Genomic DNA, 27465 nt, shown 5'->3' on the forward strand with positions numbered 1-27465 from the left:
TCTAATTTTCTAGAACTGTTATCTTTACAAATCACCTGTGCACTTATGTTTTCAGATTAGACTTCTGGCTTTTACTTCCCAATTAAATGAAAAAGATGGAACATTCACAAGACACACCTAGTCGATTATTTTTCTATTTGTGCTATGATCACCATAAGCAGGCATTAAAAACACTAGTTGTAAAGCCGACTAAAACAAACGCAGGTTTTGCCAGGGAGAGAATGTGTTTCGCTAATGCCCATGAACCACAGTTAAGAAAACTGAATGGGGACATTGTAGAAAGAGATGTTTTTTACCTGTGATGCCGGTTTGTAATATCATCAGGAGGTTATCTCTTTTAAGATCACCCAGAAAAGTTCACCCACATCCTGATATTACAGATATGACCCCATTTTACAGAGAGAGTAAACAGGTTAATTTCCCTTCTAGTGCCCTCTTAATACAATATGGATACAGTGAGGAAAGGCTGTGGAGCATGTAGCAGGCGCTCAAGAAATACCGTATATAAATATCATTGTATTACCACTACTAGAAGCCTGAAATCTGAAACTAGAAAAGGAGAATATGAAGATATGGAGGAAACCCATGGCTGGAAATCACACCCTTTGCCCAGTGCGTACCTGCAGCAATGTACCCGCCTCCGCCGGCTTTATAGAGAACATGGCTCGCAAAGGGGGCTGCACAGATGATCAGAAAGCTTGCAGTCACCACGGCGATGACCCCCAGAAGCATCAGGACTGCCCAGAAACCACGGTAAACTGAAGACCCGGGGGTGGGGTGAAGGAGAAAAGAAAAACAAACTTAGATTGTGAACACCGCTTAGATTGTACCAGGCAGTTTCTTTTCTCTTTATTGTTCTGATTTCAGCCATAGCACGGATGGGCACAATCCCAAACCACAGATCCTGAATTACAATCCAAGGGAAACCTTACTAGATAACTCCATACTCAATGATATCAACCTTCAATCAACTCGTGCTCGGTGTTTGCACCGCACACATGCTCAGTATATTCTAGGAGCTCATTTTCCGGACCAGATTTTCCATTTTAGAAGTGGAGATATTCCAAAATTCTGGAAAGAGTACCTTTGAGTAAGGATCTAATTGGGTCACAGATAGCGTTCCATACCAAACGTACAAAGACATGAAGACGCATTCACATTTACAAACATGGCCTCTTACTACCACTATAATCACTAGAAGGTAATAATCACTCCAATCCCCTAACAAAAAAGTACACTTCTGTTTAGATTGTGATGCCATTGGAAAGTAGTCTTCAGGTAATAAAAATAGAAAGCAAAAATAAAAATAAAAATTTGTACAGACTGAGATTTTAAGTCCGATATATTTAAGGCATACTACTTTCTACCAATATTTTTCTTAGAAAGACTCAAAATGAGAAGTTAGAGTAGTCTCTTATGCATGGACCAGCAAGGCTGAATTAATGGATGCAGCTGGTGATAAATGGATTGTGCGTTTGGTGATACATAGTAATCAAATACAGAGGAATTCTAATGATCATTTTTGAGCAGGATAATTACCAATCTATTAAACAAATTCATCATTTCCCAAGGGATAAAACACTAAAATAAGTACCTTTTGGTATAAATGAGAGAAAGCTCTGTGAAACACATTAGTCAAGTTACCTTTTTTCATGAAAATATAGACTTTATATAAGAAAGCAAAAAAAAAAAAAGATTTTATTTTTCTCCACAAGCCCATTTGGCAAAGAAGAAAACACGTCTGTCACCTGCAATCTTACAGAAAAGAGGATGGGAAGGTGGAAACGTACAGGGAGAAGCCACTGCAGTTAAATGGGAAAGGCAGGCTGCACGTTTTGTGTGGACACATCTGAAAGCCCGGGTACAAGGCTGGCTTGTCCCCCATATGCCGTGCTGTCCACTTGACAGTGGCTTCCTGGTCTGTGGTGTAGGAATATTCTGTGGCTGTGTTCAGGCTCCACAGGCAGCCAAGCAGTGGAGAAGTGCTGATCATATCTGAGCATGGGAAGAGTGGTAGACTGTGAGCCAAACATGTGCCATCCAGGTCCTACCAGAATTTGCTAGAGAATTGGCAAGCTTCATGGTTTACATTTTCATTCACACACACACACACACACACACACACACACACACACACAAATATTCCCTTCAAATTGGGGAGCCTCACCTTTTACATTTGTATTCACTTCATTTGCTTTATTGTCTATCATGTGACAGGTTCTGAGGCAAGTGCTAGGGGTGAAAACGTGAATTAGAGGCAGTCCAGTGAGTAAGGAGCCCATTCTGTTGTTCCCCTGATCACAACTAAAACGTGGACCCACATGGCAAACAACTATCTGAGGAGTCTGAAATGTAAACAGTAGCAAGTGGATTAAGGAGAGAAGTCTAGCTAGCCTTAAGGAAAGATAAAATTGGCTACGAAGAGTTTTCTGAGTTTTTCCTTTTTTTCTCTTCCTAGATTGGACCTGAAGGCAAGTCAGATTGGGAACTTTGTAAAAGTGTAAAAGGTGCAAACAGAAAACAAAGCAAAACAAAACAAAACAAAAATCCCCATAGTTATGATCATCATTCTCACTAGATCAGCAGAAAAGGGGGCTGCTGTAAGCCAGAGTATAGGGAAAGTCCCCATGTTGAAGTCTTCTCTTTTTATTCTCCCATTCCTGTCTTTAAGGCCTCAAAAGTAGATCTGCACTGCTACCCGAGGGGAGGCATGGACACTTACGATCCCAAATGACAATTTAACACTTTTGCTATAAGAATGAGAAAAAGGAACCCTCAATTTTCAAAGAGTGAGGGAAAAAAAAGAGAGGTTTTCTCTTTTCTTTCACTGCTTTGTGCTTCAATTGCATGGAACTGGGCCATGGCTCTGGAGGCCAAAACTCAGAAAACCTAATCTTTCCAGCCAGAAAAACTGGAAATGTGGACCTTGGAAGCCTGAGGGTGTGGGAGAAACCCCACAGATGAGAGGGAGCCAGAGAAGAGAATCTCTAATTCTGTGTTTGAATCTACACAAGTGATGAGCTTACTCCCCAAGTCGTGCATGCACAGAAAATGCCCAGAGAAGTGCAGTGAAGGCTCTGAGAACAAATTACAGTATCAAAACCACCCAAGTACCAGAGCCCTGACGGGCACATTATCCCAGGCAGACCCAAACAGCATAGCAAAGGCTTTGAAAACAGAATTGACCTTGCAAAGACTCCCACAGAAGAAAAGGACAGACATGCAGGCGGATCACTCCTTCAAACAACAAATCAATATTCTCCAGAGAAGTTTTTACAGTATGCAAGGTCTAGCAATGTATGTTCAAAATGTCTAGGCTATAATCCAAAATTACTTGATATATAACATCCATGATAATCTGACCAATTCTCAAAGGAATGAGCAGTCAGCAGACGCCAACCCAAAGACGGCTCAGATGTGTGAATTCTCATACAGACTTTAAAGCAGCTACTAGAACCGTTTGCTATGAACTAAGGTAAACACTGTTGAAATGAATAGATAGAAATTCTTAGAAGAGAAATAGAGTCTTTAAAAAAAAGAACTAAACTGAAATGAAAAGTATAATATCTGAAATTTAAAATCCATGAAATGAACTCAAGAGCAGAATGGAGATGAAAACGAGCAGGCGAAACATGAAGAGAGAGCAGTAGAAATTATCCCAATTGGAATAACAGGAAGAAAAAAAGTGATTGGAACCAAAAATAGCTAGGGTCTCAGAGACTTGAGAGACAATATCAAAAGATATCACATTTGTGTCACTGGAGTCCCTAAGGAAGAGGCAAATAATGTTGGTACAGAAAGAACATTCATAGAAATAATGCCTGAAAACTTCCCAGACTTGCTATAGATGACAGAAACTCAACAAACTCCAAAGGGAATAAACAAACAAAAAAAAAAAAAATTAGCCCAGAAACATAACAAAATCACTGAAAACCATGGATAAAGGAAAAAGTTTTGAATGTAGTCACAGGCAGGTGGGGGGGGGGGGGGTGGGGGATGACATATTAAATGCAGGAGAACAATAATCCCAAGGACGGAAGTTTCTCATCAGATATGATGGAGGCCAGGAGACAGTAGAACATCTTCAAGGTGCCAAAAGAAAAGAACTATCAACCTTGAATTCTGTTTCTAGTGAAGATATCTTTGAGGGATGAAGGTGAATTTATCAAAGCAGACCTGTTCTGTAAAGACATGCGAAAATGGATTTCTTTAGGTTGAAAGAAATGACGCCAGGGTTCACTTGAAACTTCAGGGAAAAGGAAGTGAAACAGAAAAGGTGGATATCTGCATAAATGTAGTCTAGTATTTTTCTCATCTTAACTTCTTTAAAATATACTTGCCTGTTGAAATGCAAAAATATATTGTCAGCAAAATATGGTAAAGAAGTAGAGCTTTTAGAGTATTTACCACTTCCATGGGATATAACCAGTTACTTAAGTTTCCTGACCAGTTACTTACTTAAGCTTCCTGAACCTCTAACTCTTCTGTAAAATACAGATGTCTATATCCACCCTTTACAGTTACTGGAGGAATTATTAATAACGCATAGGAAGTGTGCAACATACAATAAGAGATCAATGAATGGCATTTATTTTGTGGTTGCTTTTATTCACATTATTATTTAAACTGTCCTAACACTATGCAGCGGGTAGTACTGTGTTCAATACTAGGAAAAGTGAATTACTTCCCTCAGAGATCCTTACAGACTGCTTTTATGTAACTTCGATGTTTGGAAATTCCTTTAGATTACTACACAGGATGCAGTAAAGAAGTTGTGTTTGACAAAGGTCTCTCATACCGTCTTCCTTGGGAAGTTTTCTCATCCCCTAACCTCCAAGAAGGCATTGGGCATGTTTTATAACATGTAACTCTATTTCTAAATACCTGAAATACAAACAAATGGGGTCAGACACCGAACAAAAGACAGCTCAGACATGGTGACTTCAGATCCATGCCTCATGACCAACGTTTTGTAAGGATGAGTTGGGCTCATCAGTGTGATCCCTGCAGAACCGGAAAGCTAGAAACATGAGGTGATTAGTAGCAGGGTTGAAGTTGAAGGAAGCATTGGTCATTGGGTCCAAAAGAGCCACATGTGAACAAGAAGGCAGGCATTATGAATTGGGCCACAGACAGGGCGGAAACAGCAGGACATGCCTCCCTACAGAGAAGAGCAGAAGGACTGAAAGAAGGAGAGAAAGTACCTGGTGAGGGAGAGAGAGAAAGAGAGCAAGACAGAAATGCAGATAAATGCTCCCCAGAGTTGCTGTCGTTCCTGAGAGCTGCCAGTTCCTGTCCTGTCATTTGCTCTAACGAAATAGCCTGACTTTTAATTCTGAGTCCCGTGTAAAAGGCAGGAACAACAGATCTGTATTTAAGGGAAGGGGGAACCTCGCGCCTGGAGAGTTGTGAGCATACAGAAATCGCTTCCAAGTGAGTTTCCTTACTGCAGTCGCTGTGTGCTTTATTTTTCCACTTGTGTTTCAACATTCAAAAGTGCGTAACTTCAGGCCTATTTCAAAATCTTTTGGAACTTCCTGTTCCTTGGCTAATTATATTACCTTGTTTGCATATGTGGCACACTTTGATTCCAGAATTAAAATGTTCACTCGTAATTAAGAATCATCTCATGGAATTGGGTAGGGTTCTTTCACTGTCGAAGTAAACCTGAGGCAATCAGAGAACCTTCAACATAAAGTGAATTAAGTATATGTGTTTTGGGAGTCAAACATGATATTGGGGCCCTTCCAATTACTAATTGTGTGACTCTGATAGACCACAGTTTTCTAAGATGGAAAATAATATCCTTCACATAAGTTTATAGAAAGAGTTGAGAAAATATAAGTAGCTGCATGCAGTAAGTACTCATATACATTTGCTATTACTAGTATTAATTAATACTCACCCTGTAATAAAATGTCAACAATATAGTTGACACATAAAAGACATCTTACTAATTTCATGGATCTAGGATGGACAAGAGTTCACTTGTAATATATCTACACCTTTTAAATTTTGGCAGGGAGCATGTTTTTGTTTGGTCAGTAGTTTGTATTATTTAAGTCTCCTAGATTGTGAATGTTTCTCAGAGATCACTTCATTTGTTTCCTGGTTCCTTATATGAGCCCGTAAAAACTGTGAAGTTTTGTCTTTGAAAGCTTTGGACTGTGCCGAGTGAAAACATCTCTAAAAATCCATTTGAACCATTAAGGACAATTCAATGCTTAACTTAAACCATATTGGATTTCTATTAATTCCTATTAGAACATGAAGCAAGATGTACAATGTAAATAGATTTACATGTAATCTATATCATCATAATTTGGATTAATTAAAAGAAAGCTTCATCCGAATCTGTGAAAGTCCAGAATTAACAGCTATTTTCAAAGCAATGGAGTTCTGTTGATTCTAAATAAATTGGCGAACTGACCTAACAAAGTGTCCCTTGTTCAGGTGTTGTAATGAGGATGAGTAGTAATTAGTGTAACAACAGATGTTACAGGAATGGTTCTTCTAGAGTATTCAGCTTATTTTCCTCAATAGATGAAGCTTTTACCCTGACAGTATTACTTGCACCACCAATTTACTTAGTAACTCCATCTTCGTAGGTCTAGATTAAAAATCATCAGTCTCGGGTATGCTGAAATGTGATGTCACTATATCCTGTTTGTCACTTCATATTTTATAATATTTTCAGTCACATATGATACTTTGTAGTTTTCATTTGAGGACTATCCTGTTGCTTTTTTAGTGGAGAAAAGAGACCAGTCATTAGAGACTGTCTAGGGTGTTAAATAAGAGTGTATTTGGAATGCAAAACTATGTTCACAATGTGTTTTACTCATAAAAAGTACATAACATAAAGAGTATTAACTGCATTGCAAATTCAAATTTCAGACTACAACATGTACCAAGAGGAGCTCATATCCTGGGTATACCTAAAAGTCAAATTCCAAAATGACATTAATTAGGAACTGAAGGGAGACATCTACTAAGCATCCTTCAGGGAAAAAACAGAAATATCACCCAAAACTGTAGGACAATGAAGTCCATGAAATAAAGTGGACTATTAACTGTGCACATCAGTATGTGTGCATATGTATGAGTGTGTGTGTGTGTGTGTGTGTGTGTGTGTGTACACATTTGCACTATGTGTGCAGGTTCCCACAGACCACAGACAGGAAGCTAATGGCAGAATTGGCATCTGTTCTGAATTCCATCTACATGGTTAGTATTTTTTTTCACTAAGAATGTAATAAAATGCACTAAAACCCATTAATTTTGATGATAGAGCAACCTGAAGTTTTAATTCTGGATTATTTTTTTAAGAAGTTCCATTCCAAGACATTCACATCCATCCAGTAATTCAAGCCGGCGTCTTACAAGGGACCGCAAAGAGAGACCCTGCCAGGCTTGCTTGGCGAACGGGGGTGTTGTTGACAACTATAAGTTACTTAATTTAGCAAACATATTTCTATGGCTCTCTAGGCACCAAAACCTGCTAGAGTAAGACACATTCCTTGCCCTCACGAGTTCAGTCCAGTGATGGAAAAACAAGTAAGTTTCACACTGTGTTGATAGGTGCCTCAGCAGAGGTATGCACAGAATATCATGGAGCCCGATGGACCACAGCCCAGAGAAGACGCTATTTCAGGGCTGAATGGTAACGAGTAAAGCCCTACAGTTCTTATTCTAGTTGAACTGGGTCTTATTTGAACTGTCAGAAGGCAAGAGGGAAGGTCAGTCTAATCACAGTAGGAAAGAGTTCCATGGATCAGCAAACAGAAAACAGCTCCCTGCAGCTGCTTCCCATATGGATGAAGGGAACAGAAAACGAGGGATAGAAAGCTCGTCAAGGCCTTGTGTGCCACTCAGCAAGATAGTCCTTGTCATACTGGTCCTAGGGAGCCCCTGAAGGTCAGTTATCAGAAATTATAGCCACACCTGTATCAGAATACCGCTCCTGTAGCTGTCCAGAGACAAACTGGCAGGAAAAAGAATAGAAGAAGGGAAACCAGTTAGGTAGGTGCCATAGTAATCCAAGTGGGGCCTAAAACGGGCAGTAGGGATAGAGATGAAACAAGCTTTAGTGAGAAGCCGTTGTTACAGGAGCTGAGAACCCAGCAAGAACAAAGTCTATCTTTATGGATTTTTCCTTTGCATGCCGGAACAGCGTGTTCTGTTAAGATAGTAACAAACCTCCTCTTGATTTTGTAATATTACAATGTACACATCAAACCTCCTTCCACACAGAGTGGAGAGGGAAAAGTCAACCCACACAATCACAATTCCAAATTCGTAGTGTTTTGATAGATTATTTTGTTGTGTATACAAAAATGTAAATATTGTATTTGCAGTTTAAAGATAAACTTAAGTGTTATTCATGTTTCAAAACTTGCTATCTTGCCTCAGACACCTCACAAAGCTAGTTCATAAAGCTAATCCTATGTTTCGACACATCCTCAAGCACACAGTGTGAAGTGCTATAAAATGTTTTATAAGAAGCCAAAACAAAACGCGCCACCCCCCGCCCCTCCACCATCGTCAGCAGCAAATGAGAACCTCCAGCATATGTTGCCGTTGCTTTAGGCAAGACGCTTCTGTTACACAGGCCAGCAAGCCTGTCCTGCATCTCCATACACTACTGGTCTTGGCAGCATTGGGCAGGTCTAAAAATACAGTCATCCCTTCACCAAAGCAGAAGGACAGGCTGTACAGTGTGTCCGCGTCTGAGCTCTGCAACTGTGGACGTGCCAAGTCACGTGCTCTGCATGGTCCATTGATTTTTTTTTCCAGAACAAAAAGAACATTGAAAGGCCTGATGGAGTTTATTTACTTCCCTACTGTAAACACAGGCAGTGAAGGAAGGGCCGAGAGGGAGGAGTGTCTTGAGCAACCGGGGCAGAGTCCTCACCATCCATGCCGGCTGTGACCTTGGGACAGTCCCCGAAGCAGGAGAACCGTGGGTTTCTTCACATGGTTTCGTGGGCTTTCCAGGTTGGAGGGTGCGTCTATGGTCACTATCTTGTTTCTCCTCCTGACCATCTTGGGGGGTGGGAAGGGAGGCTTTGTGGGTGCTGGGCTTGGCAGTAGCAGAGGTAAAAGTGGTGGTGGCTGCAGTGACAGGGGTACTAGCACAGTGCGGCTTGACCGCAGAAGCAGCCAGAATACTCAAGTCACAGCCAGGAGGAACTGAGGCACTCAGAAGTGAGGTGAAGGGGAATTAGAATGTGTCACCCCAAAATGCGCCACTTTGGGTAAGGATTATCTGAGCTGGAAGCGAGTAAGAGTCAGTGCATGCAGAAAGAAACCTGGGGGGAGTTTTCATCACCTGGCTTAAAGCAGAAACGTTTGAGACATGAAGTCTGCTCTTCGAGAGGAGTTTTATGGCCATGACAGAGACAGCAAGTCAGTACCAAGATGGGATTGCAAACACATCTACTAACGTACCCTTCCTGTCCATTAGTCTCTCCCATATAGTTCCTAGTTACCATCCCACCGTTTACCACCTCTAGCCCAAACCCGTTTCCTCTGTCTTGTCACATCACCATGTTCTTTGTTAAAAAGGCATATAAGCTCTCAGGCTTATCTGCTTCTTTGGCCCTTCTTTTTTTTTTTTTTTTTCTTAGTAGGCTTCATGCCCAGAGCAGAGCCCAACATGGGGCTTGAAATCATGAAAATCACGACCCTGACATTGGGACCTGAGCCAAGATCGAGAGTTAGATGCTTAACCAACTAAGCCACCCAGGCAGCCCAGCTCTTCGTTTTTCCATGAAGGCCTCCATATGCATACAGACTAATAAATCTTTTCTCATCTCCTCTGTCTTTTTATAGTATAATTTGCAGGGCCACAGTCCCTGAACCGAAGGGGATAGAATAAAGTTTCCCTACAGAGGTATTGTATACAAAGACACTCGGATTCTAATACAAGGGACCAGATTAACCTCCAGCTCCAGGTCTTGCTCTGACCCCTGCTGCCTCCAAGGGCCTAGATTTGCAGCCCCATCCCTGCCTGAGCATCAGAGCCACCTGCAGGTTTCTAATGTCATACCCAGGCCAGGATTCCAAACCAGCCCAATTAGGTGAGAATCTCTCTGGGTGGGCACATGCAATCATATTTCTTCCAGCCTCTAGGAGAATGGAATGTGCACCAGGTTGAGAACCACTGGCCTCTTGGGTCTCTCTGGAGCTGCCAACAGCATTGCGAAGGTGCTATATGCCATGAAGTGGCTCAGCCTTTCCAGATGTCCTTCCCTCTGTCATCAGAGCAATCCCTACTCTGTATTTTACTGATGAGGCTGGGGAGCTTAAGGAAAGTTCCAAAAATTAAAACAGCCACTAAATGACAAGGTCAAGATTTGAACTCAGGGCTGTCTGATCTCAGTCTGAGACACCATTAGTCTCTGTGTTTGGGGTGTGTGTGTGTGTGTGTGTGTGTGTGTGTGTGTGTGTGTGTGTTGCAAATAAAGTTCCATCAGAACTTCTAGGTTCAAATCCTCCCACTTTGGTTCCTCTCACCTTATCCTCCAGAAATCCTGAGATTATACTGAAGTTTCCTGTTGGGAAGGGGGAATGCTGTTATGCCTCTAGGCTTTTGTTTCCCCTCACTAGAATGATTAAACCTTCCTACTTGTCACTTGAGATCCGTTCAAGCTGCTTCCTTCCTTGAAGGGACATAGTAGAGTTACTTCCTCACCTCCACCAAAAGGCAGGAGAGCACTGAACCAGCTAGATGAAAGAGGTAGAATAATAACCCTTACCAGCTGTATGACCTTCAGCAAGTCACTTAGCTTCTCCGTGCCTTAGTTTCCTTTCCTATAATGTGATAATAATGATACTTATGGTGTTGTAAGAGGACTGAAAGAGGGAAACACTGAGCAGAGTGCCTGGCCCCCTACTCAGTCAGTGTTCTTAACACATGCCAGTCCCTGGACTTAGCACTCTGTGCTGTCTTCTCACTTCTCACATCCTCTTCCACTGCTAGACTGTGAGTTCCTTCAGGGCAAAGACTCAGTCTTGCTCATTTTTCTAACGCTAGGGAAAGCTTCATGTCTGGAGTGTAACAGACGGTCAATAAAAATACAAATGAGTGGATAATCAATAACTTATCGCTCAGTACCCACTGAAATCTCAAGTTACGCAGCCAAGGCTAGGGGAATATTTAAGGGCTGGGGGACAGAATGAAGCAAACTCATTCAAAACAGAAAGGAATCCATGGTCTCGTCTCACTACCACAATGGCTGGGGAGCCTTTATTACCTGAATCCCTACTAGGGGAAAGAGGCCCTTGAAAATGAAGAGCTGAGGAATCAAGTAATGAGACATTAACACCTGGTGGCTAAGTAAAGGTACCAAGGACTATGTGACTGCCCTTCCCATGCTCCTGAATATCCAGTACATAGAAATTAATTAAGAACGTCAGGGACTCGTGTAAGTTTTCCCACTCAACTCTAAAGATGACAGAAAAGAGACACATTTCCTTATTCTCTGAGTCCCTTAAAAAAGATCTATACCTGAGAAGTCTTGTTATCCTTTATATTAAGCCATGAAAAGAACATTTTTAGAACCGCTTTACTCATATACTTTTTTTTAGTGTTTATTTTTGAGAGAGATAGAAACAATGTGATAGGGTGAGGGGCAAAGAGAGAGGGAGACACAGAATCCGAAATAGGCTCCAGGCTCCAAGCTGTCAGCACAGAGCCCGATGTGGGACTTGAACTCAGGAACCATGAGATCATGACCCGAGCCAAAGTTGGACACTTAACAGACTGAGCAACCCAGGCTTCGCTATTCATATAGTTTTTTAACATTAAATTTGAACCTGCTTGCCCAAATCTTTTGTACAGACAATAGAAAATAATTGTAGCAAAGACTTGCTTACTTAGCTGTAAGAATTGTATTATTATTATTATCCTAGGACTCCTGAGTCTTCATGTTCTTGTCTTTCATATGGTTTGACTCCACAAATCTCTAACATCTTAGAACCACATTTCTCCAGGGAATTTTGTGATATTTTATCATATTGACATTATATATCTAAGAACCTTTTCTTAGAGATGTGACTCAAAAGTAGTTTCTGTTATTTCCACATCAGCAAAGTTGGTTTATGAATTCCATAGCAATAAAATGATTTGATATGTTCCCTCTATTTTTATCACAAAACACCCAACCAAAGAAGTGATTAACAACTAAACTGAATTCCACTCTTTCGCTTACCTATGCTCAGACATTGATCAAAAAATATCTACCTTGTATCAGGCACTATGCTAGGTAAGCACTTATTGGTGACATTCCATGAATAAAAGTACAATATATGTTATCAAGCAGTCTAATAGGAGAGAATTGCACAATCTGATGGTTATTGGCTATGCCAAGTGCAAGGAAAGAATGCAATGAATGGTATATTACACAAGAATAGAGTAAGGGTATTTGACCCAATCTTGGCATATTACAGAGGGCTTCCTGGAGGAAGTGATGCTTAGAAGGGACAGTTGGCATGCAGAAAATGGAGGCAGAAAGCACAAAGGAGACCAAGGCGGAATGCAGGTGTGTGCAAGGAGCTTAGTGTGAAAGCAGAGAGAGAGCAAACCTTTGGTGGCAGGGGAAGTGGCTAGAGAAAAAGGTAGGAGGCAGATCACAACGGTCATTTTCCAGTGGAATATTTTTGGCCCATGTTATGTAAAACTTTCCCTACAAATGACGTAAAAAATCACTGATTAACGTAAATCAAAATAGGCTTTTTGTCCCCACAAAGCTTCTGTCTATCAATAATCAAATCATTGGCAGGAGGTTCACAGTCTGGATTGTGGGGGGCAGTGTGTTCAGTGAGAAAGACAAAGATAAAAACAGAAAAACACAAGCCCCTTTTCTTTCTTATAGAAATTTGTATTTTCCTGGTTTTGGTTTTCTGAAGGAGTAAAATACCATGATGCAACCACCAAAAAAATCTGACCATACTTCTGGGAAACTAGCCTGCCCTGTGGCGAAAATTAAATGGACAAAGAAACCTTTTCAAGGAATTAGGATAAAAGAGAAATGAAGCAACCAAGTTTCTAGGAAGACAATGAAGGAATGAGAGTCACCACCAGCTGCCGGGGTGACAGGATTCAGCAGGCAACTAGTGGCCTGTCCCTGCCAGCAAATGCCTTGGAAAACTACGTGACCAGCTCTGCAGAAGGACATGCGTGGTTCGGGATGGGAACCCCGCACACAGTTAGCACAGTCAGCGAAGGTGAGTGTCACATGGGGACAGACGACATAGCTGGCAAGCCGCCAGCATCTCGGCAGGGCAATGCCTCCATTCCCTCCAGAACAAACGTTTGCACTTTGCTCGTCCATGAACAGACTGACAGTCGTATTTTCTCCACTTAGCAAGAAACACGACCTTTGGTGTTCAAGGTCGGCATCCACCAAGTATAGTACATAAACCCTTCTCGGGCATCTTTCAATGACTCGGAATCCTCTAGGGGTCAATCTGAGGGAACGTGTCAGAAATGCTTACTGGCCTTGAGTTCTCACAGAACTGCCAACTATTTGCTGTGTGTGCCTTAGAAGCCAGTCACGTAACCAGCCTCCCTAATTTTCTGTTTGATTCTTAATAAAGAGGTAGCCATCTCAAGTCTCATCTCCAGCTCTTCCAGTTAGAGTCCTGGCAAGCATATGGTCGATATTTCCCTTTGATAATGAACTGCATAGATTGAACTTCCAAGTCTCCCCTTGAAAGGACCAGTCTTCCAAAATTGCCCATTTTAAGCAGAAATTCATCGAGAAGATCAAACATAGCATCCCCACAGCTTCTCTGTACATGGTCTAGTGGGGGATTTGGTTTTATTTATTTATTTGCAGTGATAGGATACATCTTTGGAAGACTTCCCTCTCTAGCTACTCAACATAGCAAACTGTTACAGCAAATACCCTTCTTATTGCATAACAACAGCTGTTGCTCTGGAAACAAGTTAACCCTTTGCTTCCCATAAAACGTAGCAATATCTTCCCTTAAAAATACCGAATCAATGCTCCGTGGGTGTGAAGAATAGCCTTGGCCACGCACAGCCCTGAAGCAATGAATTTGTGGACTAGGAAAAACACTCTAAAGATCAATCATATTTTAAAATAAATATATTTAAAAGTCACTTTGGTTTTACTTCTATACCCCTAGACTTGTTTGTAAAGAATAATGAATAGTAAAAGAAAAACCGACATTGGCTCACCACACCAAAACCAAAAAGTGAAAGCACAGATTATGTAATTAAGCAATGGATTTTGTTTCAAAGTATGTATTGCTTGCTAGGTAAATGAAACATAATTTCTCCTACAATGTTATCAAGAAGGTGGTTATGGAGAAGCAGGCAGCTCATTGCAGAGCCTGATCTTTGGGGTGAGAAACTTAAACACTCTCAGTTTCCTTGGCTTTGAGATGGCAGCAATAAATCCTACCTCGTAGTGCTGTCACCAGATCCAGGGAGCTATATATGTAATATCAAGTAAGTGGGCGAGCACCAGGATGGGCTCCCCTCAATCCATTTAACTTGTAATCAGAAATGAAATACGCCATTCTGTTGTGATAAGAGTGATTTTGATAAAATAAATAAAATTAATTATTATCTATTATACATTAATATTTATTAAGAAATCAGTATTTTATTCACGCAATAAATAAAAATAACACAAATAAAATGTTCCTTTAACATCTGTTAATAGTCTAGTGGGTTTAAATAAGCAGAAATGAGGAGAGAAACAAATAGCATTGAAGGAATTATGATGGTGTCTCTGGGAAATGTATGGCCTCAATGACTGACAAATTCATTTGTTCTCATTCATGTCAGCACTGGAATTTATCAAGTAGTATTTGTGTTCATCATTCATACATTATCATTTACAGATGGAAGAAAGAAAAAAAGAGTGCAAAAAAAAATATATAATCTGTGAAAAGGGAAATAAGAGTAGTGAGCCTCAGAAGAAGGAAGTCCAGCTTATGAAATAGGAGGTGAAGTTGCTGAGGACAGCCTGTTCAACCCAAGGGTCGGACCACACTCCATACCTGCCTCTACCCCCTGGCAGCATTTAACAAAACTTATCACTTCCTCCTCTGAGGAAAACTTAACCATGGAACATCCTTGGCCTCAGTCCTTGGACTGACCTTCTTTCTCACTACACTCACTCCCCCAAATGGTCTCATCTTGTCTCATGACTTTAAATACACCGCCACACAATGACTCCCAAAGGTACGCTTCCTGCCCAGACTTCCACCTTTAACTCTGGACTCTGTGATCCAAGAGCCCACATAATGTCTGCACTAGGCAGCCTCAATTTAACACATCTGAAAACTCCCAAAGCTTCCTCTTAAAGATCAGCTCCACCTCAGCCCTCTGCATCTCTAGTAATAGCAACATCATCCCTCCAGTTGGCAAAGACAAAAGAGGGTCACCATCGACTCTGCTCTTTCCCTCATACCCCATACCCAATCCATTAGTCAATTATTCCTCCATTATACAATCAGATATAGTGACCTTCTGCTTTTTTTTCAACCAGGACTAAAATCCCTGGAGATTATCTATGAAACAGAAGAGGATTCAGAAAGATAAATATAAGATGCAGACGTCAATGAGGGGGCTTAGAGCCCAAGTAATGGCACAGTGGGGGGGGGGGGTTCCCTGGGTTTTCTTTTTGCCTCATTCCTCTCATACTTGACACTAGAGAAGTAGAGAACCATAAAATGGCAAAAGCACAGGTCAACCTGGACAAAGTGCCAGGAAGGGGGCTATCTATCATGACAGAAAACGTTTAGACGATAACTGTTCTACTGCACTCAAACACCACAGAAGATTTCAACACAGTCTGAATGAAGAGCCTACATTCCCCCTCACCAGACTACATGGACCACTTCAATACAGTGCTGGGTTGGTTTCAGGGAAGAAAGGGAGGTGAGACTTTCATCACCACCAGGTGGGAACATCCAGCCCCTATCCTGTGGTGTTTGAGGAGATGGAAAAGCCGGACACCCAGAAATGGCAACTATCATAGGCAAAAAACAAACAAACAAACAAACAAACAAAAAACCCTAACAAAAACTGTTTATCTAAAGGACAAGGTAAGGGGCTGCCTAGTAAGGCAGGAAACTTTCAGGAAATAAGCATACTACAGTAGTAAAACTTGGGCTCCCAACCTTACTCTGATCAGCAAAGACCAAGAAAGGAGCCTAGACTTTGCCCCTCGATAGGCTGTAACAAGGTGCTCCAAACACTACTGCCTCTGTAATACACACACACACACACACACACACACACACACACACACACACAAGGATGGGTCAAAGAAGGCTAAATAAGGAGTCAGGACTTTCATCTTTGCAGGGGTAATGAGGTTACCAATCACAGTGACAGGAGAGACCGTGTGTGGAGCCTGGACTTCCACCCCTAAAAGGTGAAAATAAGACATTCCTTCCACCTAGGGTGGTATCAGAGAAGGTAGAATGGAGAGTCAGGACCACCCCTGCCTACTCTCCATGTCAGTGGAAGCCATTGTAGAGGCTGCAGTGACTGAATCCTGCCCCTTCTGGATAGGATGGCATCAGGGAAAGCACAGTAGAAAGCCAGAACTCTCATTACTGCCCAGCAGTAGCACAGCATCTCCTCCCGTCAACACATACTAAGTGGGGAACCTGGAATTCTGCTCCTGCCTGACTTTCCCTGAGACAGTACCCATCCCTTCTCCTGCAGAAGCTGTGCCAAAAAAGCCAACCAAAACAAAACATCTAGAGTTTCATAACATAATACCCCCAAACTCCAGGTTTTAGTTGGAAAAAAAATGTCTAGTCATACCAAGAACCAGGAGAATCACCACTTAAATGAAGAACATCACTCAATAGATGCCAACAGACAGAATGGAGATGGTAGTATTTGCTAATGAATATTTTTAATGAGCCATGATAAAAATGTCTTGGGGTGTCTGAGTGGCTCAGTCGGTTAAGCATCTGACTTCGATGCAGGTCATGATCTCACAGTTTGTGGGTTCAAGCCCTGCATTGCGTTCTGTGCTGACAGCTCAGAGCCTGGAGCCTGTTTCGTATTCTGTGTCTCCTCCTCTCTCTGTCCCTCCCATGCTCATGCTCTGTCTTTCTCTATCTCTCAATAATAAATAAGTGTTAAAAAAATTTTTTTAATGTCTTAAAGAAAATAGGGATTAAATTGAAGAGAAAATTAAATCTTGGCAAAGAAATAGAAGATATAAAGAAGAAACAAAAGAAAATCTTAAGAATGAAAAAATATAGTAGCCAAAAATAAAAACTCAATGGATGGTCTGGAAAGTGGGATAAAGTAGAAAAAGGGGATATACTCAAAAACACTATAGATAAATCAAAATGGAATGAAATTCTAAAAAGATTTAAATAACCCATAGTAAGGCAGGAACAAGAAAACAGAGAAATTAAAACAAAACAAAACAAAAAAACAGAACTGAGATGCCTGGGTATCTTAGTCGGTTGAGTGACTGACTCTTCATTTTGGCTCAGGTCATGATCTCACAGTTGTGAGATCGAGGCCCACACCAAGCTCCACACTGAGCATGGAGCCTGCTTGAGATTCTCACTCTCTCTCCCTCTGCCCCTCTCCCCTGCTTGCGCTCTCTCTGGGGCGGGGGGGGGGGGGGGTAGATCAAAGGTAAGAGAAAATAAAAATTTAAATGGCAGGGTTAATTCCTAACATATCAATAATGGCATTAAATATAAAGAGCATAAATACACTAATTAAAGAACAGCTTTACCTTAATGTGTATGTGCTTAACAAGAGAGTGCCAAATTACTTGAGTCAGAAACTGACAGAACTGAAAGAGAAAAGAATGGATCCACTGTTACAGTTGGAGACTTCAACTCTTCTCCATAAGAAATGGACAGCTCCAACAGGTAGAAAATCAGTAAGGTCATAGCTGGGCTCAGCAACACCATCAATTAACTGGATATAATTGACATCTATAGACTACTTCACCAAACAAGAGCAGAATACACATTTTCTCAAGCTTACATGAAACACTCACTAAGACAGACCACATTCCAGACCATAATGCACTCCTTAACAAATTTAAAATAGAGATCAAACAATGTCTTCTCTCAGACCATAGCAGAGTTAAATTAGAACCAATAACAAAGATAACTGGAAAATCCCAAAATATATAGAGATTAAAAACACACTTCTAAATAACACAGGGGTCAAAGAATAATATCAAGAGAAATGTAAAACATTTTCAACTAAATGAAAATGAAAACACAACTTGCCAAAATATGTGGGATTCGGAGAAAACAGTGCCTAAGGGAAATTTAAAGCACTAAATGCATATGTTAAAAAAGAAGAAAGATCTAATATCATTTATCTAAGTTTCAACCTTAAAAAACTAGAAAAAGTTGAATGAATTAAATCCAAAGTAAGCAAAAGCAAAGAAGTAATATAATTATAATGAAAATCAATTAATTTGAAAACAGAAAATCAATAGAAAAAATCAACAAAACCAAGATGGTCTTTGAAATGATCAACAAAATTGATAAGCCTCTAGCCAATCTGTCTAACAAAAAAAAGGAGGACAGAAATTACCAATAACAAAAATGAAAGAGAGAACATCAGTACATTTTGCAAGGACAGTAAAAGGGCAGTAAAAATAGCTGGATTCATCATACTCATCACTTCATAATGTTGAATCACTAAGTTGTACACTTGAAGTTAATAGAACACTGTCAGCTACACTTCAATAAGAAATTAATAAGCAGCCAAAAAATGGGATAATAAAGGAATACTATGAAATACTCTATGCCTACAAATTTGATGATATTGAGGAAATGGACTAATTCCTTGAAAGATACAATCTGCCAATACTCAACGTATAAAGGCAAATGTCTATTAAAGAAATGGGATTAGCAGTTAATAATCTTCCTAAACAGAAAGGACCAGGCCCAAATGGTTTCCTGGTGAATTTTACCAAATATTTAAGGAAAAAGTCTATCAATCTCTACAATATCTCAGAGGATAGAAACAGAGGTAGTACCTCCTAAATCACTCTAGGAGGCCAACATCATCCTAACACCAAAACTAAAGACCAATATCTCTCATGAACATGGATGCAAAAATTACCAACAAAATATCAGCCAATTGAATCCAACAATGTGTATAAAGAATTATGCACCATGATAAAGTGAGATTTATCCTACATATGCAAGGCTGATTCAACATTAAGAAAATCAATTAAGGGGCGCCTGGGTGGCTTGGTCGGTTAAGCGTCCGACTTCGGCTCAGGTCATGATCTCACGGTCCGTGAGTTCGAGCCCCGCGTCCGGCTCTGTGCTGACAGCTCAGAGCCTGGAGCCTGTTTCAGATTCTGTGTCTCCCTCTCTCTCTGTTCCTCCCCTGTTCATGCGCTGTCTCTCTCTGTCTCAAAAATGAATAAACGTTAAAAAAAAAAAAAAATTAAAAAAAAAAAAAAAGAAAAAAGAAAATCAATTAATATAATCCATCACATCGACAAGCTTAAAAAAGAAAAATCACATGATCATATCAATAGATGCAGAAAAAGCATTTGACAAAATCCAATAAAACATGGTTAAAAAACAAAACAAAACAAAACAAACAAACAAAAACCTCTCAGGAAACTAGGAATAGAGGGGAAATTCCTTAAAATGATAATGTGTATGTACAAAAATCCTGCAGCTAAAATTATATTTAACAATGAGAAACTCGAAGCTATTCCACTAATACTCAAGAATGTTCCCTTTTACCACTCCTTGCCAAAATCACACTGGAAGTCTTTGCTAATGCAGTAAGACAAGAAAATAAAATAAAAGGTATAAGGATTGGGAAGGAAGAAATAAAACTCTTTGTTCATTGATGATATGATCATCTATGAAGAAAATCTAAAATAATCTACAAAAAACAAAAACAAAGAACTCCAGGAACTAATAACAACAAGGCTGTAGCAAGATTGATACACAAAAGTCAACTGATTTCCTATATGCTGGCAATGAAAAAATAAATTTGAAATTAAAACTAAAATACCATTTACATTAACACCCCCAAAATCAAATAGTTAGGTTTAAATTGAACAACATATGTATAAGATCTATATGAGGATAAGCAGAAAACACTGTTGAACAAAATCCAAGGACTAAATAAATGGAGATATCCCATGTTCATTGGTAGGAAGATTCAGTATTGTCAAGATGTCACTTCTTCCTAATTCGGTCTATAGAGGCAATGCAATCCCAATCAAAATCCCATCAAAATATTCTGTGGATATCAATAAACTGATTCCAAAGTTTGTATGGAGAAGCAAAAGACCAAGAAGAGCCAGCAAAATATTTAAGCAGAAGAACAAGGTTGGAGGACTGATACTATTTAAGTTCAAGATTTACTATGAAGTTGTAGTAACCAAGAGATTGTGGTAATGAAAAAATAATTGACATATTTAGATCAATGGAACATAATATTTAGCCCAGAAACAGATGCATATAAATATAGTCAACTGATCTTTGACAAAGGATCAAAGAATGGACAAATGGAGCAAGAAAGTGCTACTGGAACAGGTGGACATCTGCATGCAATGAAATGTATGTAGACACAGAACTTACACCCTTCATGAAAATTAACTCAAAATGGATCATAGGCCTAAAAGTAAAACACAAAACTATAAAATTCCTAGGGGCACCCAGGTGGTCAGTCGGTTGAGCATCTGACTTCAGCTCAGGTCATGATCTCACAGTTTGTGAGTTCGAGCCCCGCGTTGGGCTCTGTGCTGACAGCTCAGAGCCTGGAGCCTGCTTCAGATTCTGTGTCTCCCTCTCTCTCTTCCCCATCCCCACTCATGCTCTGTCTCTCTCTGCCTTAAAAAATAAATAAAACATTAAAAAAAATTTAAACTCCTAGAATGTAGGAGAAAACCTAGATGTCCTTGGGTATAGTGATGGCTTTTTAGATACAACACAAAGGCTCAATCCATGAAAAAAATACTTGATAAGCTCAACTTCATTAAAATTAAAAATTCTTCCACAAAAGATGTTCAACGTCCGTCCTCATCAGGGAAATACAAATGCAAGCTGGTGCAGGCACTCTGGAAAACAGTGTGGAGGTTCCTCAAAAAATTAAAAATGGATCTACCCTATGACCCAGCAATAGCACTGCTAAGAATTTACCCAAGGGATACAGGAGTGCTGATGCATAGGGGCACTTGTACCCCAATGTTTATAGCAGCACTTTCAACAATAGCCAAATTATACACTTGACCTTAGCCAAAAGGCCGAGAAGCGGTAACAATAGCCAAATTATGGAAAGAGCCTAAATGCCCATCAACTGATGAATGGATAAAGAAGATGTGGTTTATATATACAATGGAATACTACTTGGCCAAGATAAAGAATGAAATCATGCCATTTGCAACAACGTGGATGGAACTGGAAGGTATTATGCTAAGTGAAATAAGTCAGGCAGAGAAAGACAGATACCATATGTTTTCACTCATATGTGGATCCTGAGAAACTTAACAGAAGACCAGGGGGAAGGGGAAGGGAAAAAAAAAAGTTACAGAGAGGGAAGGAGGCAAACCATAAGAGACTCTTAAATACTGAGAACAAACTGAGGGTTGATAGGGGGTGGGGGAGAGGGGAAAGTGGGTGATGGGCATTGAGGAGGGCACCTGTTGGGATGAGCACTGGGTGTTGTATGGAAACCAATTTGACAATAAATTATATTTAATAATAAAAAATTCTTCTGCAAAACACAATGTCAAGAAAATGAGAAAACAAGCCACAGAGTGGGAGAAAATATTTGCAAAAGACACATCCAATAAATGACTGTGAAGCAAAGTATACAATGAACTTCTAAAACTCAAGAATAAGAAGACAAAAAGCTCCATTAAAAAGTAGACAAAGATCTTAAGAGAAACAAAGAAGATATAAGGATGGCAAACAAGCTTATGAAAAGATGCACCACAGTATTTGTCATTAGGGAAGTGCAAATTAAAGCAACAGGATACCACTACACACCTATCAAAGTGGCCAAAATTCAGAATATTAACAATATCAAATTCTAGAGAGGATTGGAGCAATAGGAAATCTCAGTGCTAGTAAGAATGCAAAATGTTCTAGCCACTGTGCAGGAGAGTTTAGAAGTATTTTATAAAATGAAAGATATACTTGCTATGCTACCTAGAAGTCATGCTCCTTGGTATTAAAACTTGTGTCCACATAAATACCTGCATGCAGATGTTTATAGCAGCTGTATTCATAACGGCAAAAACTTGGAAGCAACGGAGTTGTCTTTCAATAGGTAAATGGATAAATAAACTGTGGTGAAGTCAGCCAATGAAATATTACTCAGTGCTAACAAGAGATGAACTACCAGGACATGATAATAACATGAAGAAAAACTAAATGTATGTTACTAAGTGAAAGAAACCAATCTGAAAAGGCAACATGCTCTATTATTCCTACAATGTGACATTCTAGAAAAGATAAAACTATGGAGACAGTAAAAATATCAGTGGTTGCCAGATGTTGGGGTGGAGCAGAGGGGTAAATACGCAGAGCATGTGGGATTTCTAGGGCAGTGAAATCATGTTATGTGATAATGTAATAATGGATACATGTCACTATACATTTGTCTAAACCCATAAAATGAACAACATCAAGAGTAAGCCCTAAGGTAAAATAATGGACTCTCAGTGATTATGGTGTATCAATGGAGGTTCATCGGTTGTAACAAATGTACCACTCTGGTAGGGGGATGCTGATAACGGGCAAAGCCTGAATGTGTGGGGGCAGTGGGTAAATGAAAAACCCCTGGACCTTCTCTCAATTTTGCTATGAACCTAAAATTTCTCTAAAAAATTATATTTAAGTTGAAAAGAGATAGCTTAGCAGACTCGATTAAAAAAATCTTCCAACTATATGCTGTGTATAAACTCACTTCAAATATAATAATATAGAAATATTGAAAGTAAAAAAAATGAGAAATTACATACCATGTAAATACTAATTCAAAGAATTAAGGAGTGGAGATATTTTATCCATATCAGATAAAATAGATTTTAGAATAAAGAAAATTATTGGCAACATTAAATAATGATAAAAGGGTGACTCTACCAAAAAGACATAGCAACACCAAATGTGTATGCATCTGACAAAAAAGGAGCAGAATATGTAAAGCAAAAACTGCTACATATGAAAAGAGAAGTAGATAAATCCACAATTATAGCTGGGGACTTCTATATCCCTTCTCACCAATTACTAGAAAACCTAGACAGAAAATCAGTCAGAATATAGAAGAATTCAACAATGCCATCAACCAATAAGCTCTAACTGACATTCACAACACATTCCATTCAACAGCAGTACATTCTTTCAAGTGCCATGGAATACAGAGAAAAATAGACCATACCCTGGGCCACAAATCTCATTAACTTTAAAAGAATTTAAATTATACAGAGTATGGTCTTTAATCACAAGGGAATCAGACTAAATATTAATAACAGAAAGATTGAAAAGAAATCTCCAAACTTTTGGAAACTAAACAACACCCTTCTAAATAATCTATGAGTCAAACAATAAAGTATCAAGAGAAATGAGACAACACAGAGTTGAATGAAAAGAAAAATAAAACATATCAAAAGTGTAGGAAGCAGCTAAAGCAGTGCTGAGAGCGAAATCTATACCCATAAATGCTTATATTAGAAAAGAGGATAAAAGACCAATAACCTAATTTTTCATTTCAAAATGAAGAGCAAGACAAACCTACAGCAATCAGAAAGAACGAAATAATAAAGAGCAGAAATCAATGAAATTCAAAACAGAAAATTAATAGGAAAACAAAGAAACAAACAAACAAAAGCAGGATCTTTGAAAAGTTCAACAAAATTAACACTATTTTAACAATACTGACAAAGAAAAAATAAGACACAAGTTACCAATATCAGGAATGAAACATGAGATATCACCACAGATACAGCATACATAAAAAATAATAAAGGAATATTTTGAACAACTCTCTCTATATATATTTTTTACAACTTAGATGAAATGAACCAATTCCTAGAAAAACACAAACCATCACAAATCACACAATGTTAACTACATAATTTGAATAGCCCTGTAACTATTGAGTAAAATGAATTTATAATTTTAAATTTCCTGAAAGTTAAATCTCCTGGCCAAGATTATCTCACTGGTGAATTCTATCAAACATAAGCATTTAAAGAGAACTAACACCAATTCTCCACAATCTCTTCTTGTATACAGAAGAAGATACTTCCCAATTTACTTTATGAAATCATTTTTACACAGATACTAAACCCAGAAAAAGGAGTTAAAAAAAGGAAAACTATAGACCAATATCCTTCATAAATACAAATGAAAAAATCCTTACAAAATATTAACAAATAGAATTCAGCAATATATGAAATGAATTATTTATCATGACCATATGGAGTTTATTCCAATGGTAAGAGGCTGGTTCAATATTTGAAAATCAATAAATGTAATATGTGATATTAGTATGCTAAAGAAGAATAAAAATTGTGATCATATCAACTGATGCAAAAAATTAACAAAATTCATCATTCACTTATAAATACTCTCAGTAAATAAGGAATAGAGGGGAATTTCAAGTTAATAAAGAATGTACATAAAAAAAAAAGGCCTCTGGCAAACATCATACTTGAGGAAAAAATACTGAATGCCTTCTCCTAAAGACTAGAAATGAGGCAAAAGTGTCTTCTTTCACTGCTGCTATTCACCATGGTACTGGAAATTATAGCCCATGCAACAAGGTAAGAAAAGGAAATAAAAGGTATATAAATAAGCAAGGAAGAAATAAAACTGGTCTATGTGCCAATGACATGAATGTTTATGTAGAAAATCCAAAGTAACCTACAAAAAAACGAATACAAAACCTCTTAAAACTACTAAGTAAATTCAGCAAGGTCTCACTATACAATATACACATTAAAAATCAACTATATTCCTATTATCAATAAATATATGGAAACCACAATTAAAAATATATAGCAGTTATAATTTCTTAAAAAATTTAAATACTTAGATGGAAATCTAACAGCATAAGCTGAAAACTACAAAATGCTGGTGAAAGAAATTAAAGATCTAAATAAATGGAAAGATATACTGCATTCACAGTTTGGAAGGTTCAACATAATAAAATTAATTCTTCCCAAATTGATACAGGCAATTCTATCATCCAAGAAAGGCTTACTATAGATATCGATACAACTATCCTAAATTTTAATTTAAAGGAAAAGGATCTAGAATAGCTAAAATAATTTTGAAGAAAGAACTGAATAGGAGGAATCATTCACCCCAACTTCAAGATACAGCTCAAGTAATCGGGATGGTGTGGCTCTGGCAGAGGGACAGACACGTCAATGCAACAGAATACATAATCCAAAAATAGTCCAACACAAGTATGATCTACTACTTTTTAATGTGTGCAAAATCAATTCAATGGGGGAAAGATAGTCTTTACAAAAAAAAAAGTGCTAGGGAAATGGGACACATGTTTGAAAAATTATAAATCATACACTTTATACAAAAAGTACCTCAAACTGGATCATAGATTTAAATATAAAACATAAAACTATAAAACTTTTGGAAGAAAAGAGGAGACAAACTTCAAAGCCTGGGGTTTGGTAAACAGTTCTCAGAGATGACACTAAAAACACGATCCATAAAAGAAAAACTCCATAAACTGAACTTCATAAAAATTCACAACTTTTACTCTGTGAAAGACCTTGTTTTCAAGGTCTTTTCAAGATGATGAAAAAAGCTACAGAGTGGGAGGAAATGTTTGGAAACTATGTATTCAATAAATGACTTATATCTAGAATATGTAAAGAACTCTCAAAATTCACAGTAATGATCATTCAATTAGAAAATATGTTAATAATTACTATGTTTGAGAATTTCTACAATAAAATACTTGTTTAAAATTTAAAAAAGGGAAAATCTGGAATCCAGGACTGATATTTTAAGGTATATAGCAGCCTGGACATAGGAGTTTTTTTGTTGTGTTGTGCTTTGCTACTGATACTGATAGATATTCTTACTGGTTCGAAACAATTTTAAGGGACCACGGCAGATTCAAACAAATTTTCACCTTTTAATATCTTTTTCTTAGCCATCTGAAATATAGCAAACCTCCTAACTAACTAGTCCCCTGATTCCACATTTGACTAGTCCTGTTAACAATGTAATAATCGGAGATATTCTTTTACAACACAAATCAGGTAGAAATCATCCATCAGTCCCCTTCTTCTCTCATTCAGAACATGAGCCAAGGTCTTTACACTGGCCCAACCTCTCCCTGAACCCACCATCTCTCTGATCATCTCCTCTACTCTCCACTCACTCAGTCTCTTCCTGCCATACTGGCTTCTTTTGTGCTCTTTGCACACATCAGCCATGTTCCAGCCTCTGGGCCTTTGCATCTCATGCTCTCTCTATCTGGAACACTCTTCTTCTGGATATCACACAGCTCACTCCCTCACTTTCTACAAGTCTCCACTAAATATCATTTTCTCAGAGCCAAGCTTTCTTCTTAGCACATTACAGAGTTTTTATCACCCTCACTTCTGCCAGCTTCTAGTCTCCAGCCTCTTTTCAGGTGTCATGCTTTTCCAGAGCACTTTTCATCTTCCAACACACTATAAAATTGACTTATTTTATCTTGTCTTGTGTGTCTCCCCTCTCAAGACTGTCGGCCCCACAAGGACAGAGATTTCCATCTGTTTTTGTGCACTGCTGTTCCCCAGAACCCAGTGCCTGGCACATAGTATGTGCTCAATAAATATTTGTTGAATGAATTTTAATCAAAATTCTAGATAAAAAGTGACAAAGCTTGGCCATTACAGATGGTAATATTAAGTATCTTGTACTAGGATGAGGAAAGCCACTTTTGAAGCCCTTATTCTTTGCCAGAGCTCTACCAAATGCTTGATGTCACTGCGCACACACACGCACGCACATGCGTATACACACACACACACACACACACACACACACACACACAGTGCAGAGAGCCGGAGCATTTCACTAGGGAGAAGCCATGAGGAGTTAACGTGCCCTCATGAGGACTTATCATCAGTGCTCTAAATTGGCATATTGCCCTAGAAATAGCTGACATTTATTGAGTACCAACTACATAGCAACTACTCTGCTAAGCATTTGTATTTTTACCTATTCTCATTTTAACAACTGTGTGAGTTGATACTATACTAATTTCCCTTTCACAAACAAGTGAGGGAGTTTTGTTGAGATAAAGAAGTCAGAGGCAGGAAGTGGTGGCTTTAGGTAGTGAACACAGATACACTGACTGAAAGCCCAACTTCTAACTGCCATAGAACCCTTACCACAAGCCGGCTCCACTGCTAAGTACTCTGTGCACAGCATCCATCTAGCCTCAAAAGAAGGATTGTGAATCATGACAGC

The 27465-nt window shown here is 38.9% G+C and overlaps 1 protein-coding gene across 1 annotated transcript in view; it reads right to left on the reverse strand.

Annotated features, from left to right (window-relative positions):
- TMEM182 (transmembrane protein 182) overlaps window positions 1-27465 on the reverse strand; it is a 53078-nt gene that overhangs the window by 16933 nt on the left and 8680 nt on the right. Inside the window, exon 4 of the mRNA XM_042930200.1 lies at window positions 621-758. Within this exon, the coding sequence (XP_042786134.1) occupies window positions 621-758 (138 nt within the window). The remainder of the gene's footprint in view (window positions 1-620; window positions 759-27465) is intronic.

The sequence above is a fragment of the Panthera leo genome, chromosome A3, assembly GCF_018350215.1.
Source record: "Panthera leo isolate Ple1 chromosome A3, P.leo_Ple1_pat1.1, whole genome shotgun sequence".
Lineage (NCBI taxonomy): Eukaryota > Metazoa > Chordata > Mammalia > Carnivora > Felidae > Panthera > Panthera leo.